The 2053-nt window shown below is 58.8% G+C and overlaps 1 protein-coding gene across 1 annotated transcript in view; it reads left to right on the forward strand.

Moving 5' to 3' along the window:
• PLEKHB1 (pleckstrin homology domain containing, family B (evectins) member 1) overlaps positions 1–300 on the forward strand; it is a 3884-nt gene extending 3584 nt beyond the window's left edge. Inside the window, exon 5 of the mRNA XM_008945891.1 lies at positions 115–300. Coding sequence (XP_008944139.1) covers positions 115–300 — 186 coding nt within the window. The remainder of the gene's footprint in view (positions 1–114) is intronic.
• The last annotated feature ends 1753 nt before the right edge of the window (positions 301–2053 follow it).

A 2053-nucleotide genomic window follows, 5' to 3' on the forward strand; every position in this document is an offset into this window, starting at 1 on the left:
CCCTCCCCATTATTACCAGGAGACGCTTAACTGGGCTGGGGTGACAGTCAACAACGAAGGTCCCCGCCACCCTCTCCGTCGGAAGACGCGGTGCTGGCACCAGGGGGGTGCCAGGAGGGTGGTGTGTACCTCCCACCTCACCCCCCCTTTTTGCCTTTTGCAGCTCCAGGAGTGACCCATGTCATTGTGCGCGAGGATCCCTACCGGGTCTCCGGGGACCAGATGGCCCTGGGGCTGCTGGCCGGGGCCGCCACTGGCGCTGCCCTGGGCTCCTTCATGTGGATGCCATGCTGGTTTTAGCAGCCCTCCCCAAAAAAAGCTGGGTGAGGCCCCCCCAGCCCCCTTGAACACCACTCCCTTGGCTTGGTACCCGCCAAGAGCCACCCAGAAACAACCCACTTGACACCCTGCACCCTGAGGACGGAGATCCAACCCTCACCCCACTCCACACCCCCCTCTCAGCCATGGCTACTGCATTAAACCACTCCTGTGTTCTTCAGAGACCCCAAAAACTCCACCCCAAACCCCACAGTGCCTGATTCCCACCCACAAAGGGCCCAAGGAGCTGCTGGGGCTGCCCCCAAATCTCTGCAAGAAGCTGGCTGCAGAAATCCTCCTTTTTTGAAACATGGGGGAGTTATCTGGGGGGAAGTGGCTAAATTTTTTGGCAGGCCCAGCTTGGCCAGGTGAAGCCAAGGGCACCGCTGCTTTGTATGGGCTTTTTGGTGGGGGGAGGCTCCAGATCCCAGAGTGGGTGCTGACAAGAGAGGAAACCCAAAGGATGCTCAAGAGACAGGTTAGATGGAAGATTAAGGGGGCTAAAACCCTTCACAGGATTTTTCTACTCCTTTCCAGCCTTACACAAGTCTCCTGGGCTGGAGAAATGGTGCAAACCCCCTGGGAATTGAGGCCAAATCCCTGGGAATTGGGCTGGGAAGAGGCCTAGGAACATCAGAGCCAAGCAGGAGTTACTGCAGGAGTGACACACAGCATCCTGAGCTTCACTCCATTTTTTTGGGAAGGGGAGAAATGACACCTGGGGGCTACAGGGCAGCTTTCCCTGGGGATCACGGACCTTTTCTGGCAGCCCAGCCAGGATCTTTGAAGCAGGGATTTGGGATTGGGGAGGGTTACATGGTCCCTTTGGGTGGGGACAAGAGGCAGCTCATGGTATTGCAGCACCAGGCAGAGGTGGAAGGGGTGGGAGGAGATGCAGCTGACCAGCGTAACCCCCAGGGGCACGATGTCACCCTGGAGACACCCCCAATGTGAAACGACATCGGGAATTACAACCAAAACCCACAGCTCAATAAAAGCCAGCCCAGTGACACCAGCAGCCCAGCCCACTCAGTTTGTCCCTGGCCCTGCCGGGGGGGTCGGGATATCCCAAACCTCCGGCCCCAGCCTGCCCCGGCCTCCTGTCCCTCGCTGCTGCTGCAAAAACCCGCTCCCGTCAACTGCATCGACTTTTTGGAGAGAAAAAGACAAAAAGCAAAAGGCTATCTGCAGTCTAATAAAAGTAGCAAAGAGTGAGACCCAGCCTGCGGGTGAGTGAGGATGAGGAGGGGGCTGTGCGTGCTCCGGGGTCGCTGGTGGGTGGCAGCTTTGGGTGCCCTGCAAGAGCTGCGTGGGGACGTGCCCCCCCGGCGCCCCTTTTCCTCCCTGTTTTTTCAGCAGGGAGCTCTGAGGGCAGCTCAAGGGGAGGGGCAGACTACCAGAAAGCTCAAAACCCCCTTTGCCTGTGAGAAAGGGGCTGCAGCAGAGGTGGCAGCGCCCAGGCACGGTGTCCCCGTGCTGTCCAGGTCGAATCCCGACCCTGTCTCCGTCCGGGAAGGGCCCAGTGTGGCCAAGGGCCCCGCCGGCCCCGCTTTAGCCTGAGATGGCTTCAGAGCATTGCTAGCTCTGCTTAACCGGCACATGATTAAAGCTGAGGTTGGCCTGCCCCCTGCTTTTAGGAAAAACCCAGCAATTTCTAAGCCAGGGGTTGCGACTTTTCCCCACAGCCCCCTCCATAAAACTGCAGCTTTCAAGGAGTGGAGAGAAGGATCCGGCC

Source organism: Merops nubicus, unplaced genomic scaffold, assembly GCF_000691845.1.
Source record: "Merops nubicus isolate BGI_N331 unplaced genomic scaffold, ASM69184v1 scaffold15470, whole genome shotgun sequence".
Taxonomy (NCBI): domain Eukaryota; kingdom Metazoa; phylum Chordata; class Aves; order Coraciiformes; family Meropidae; genus Merops; species Merops nubicus.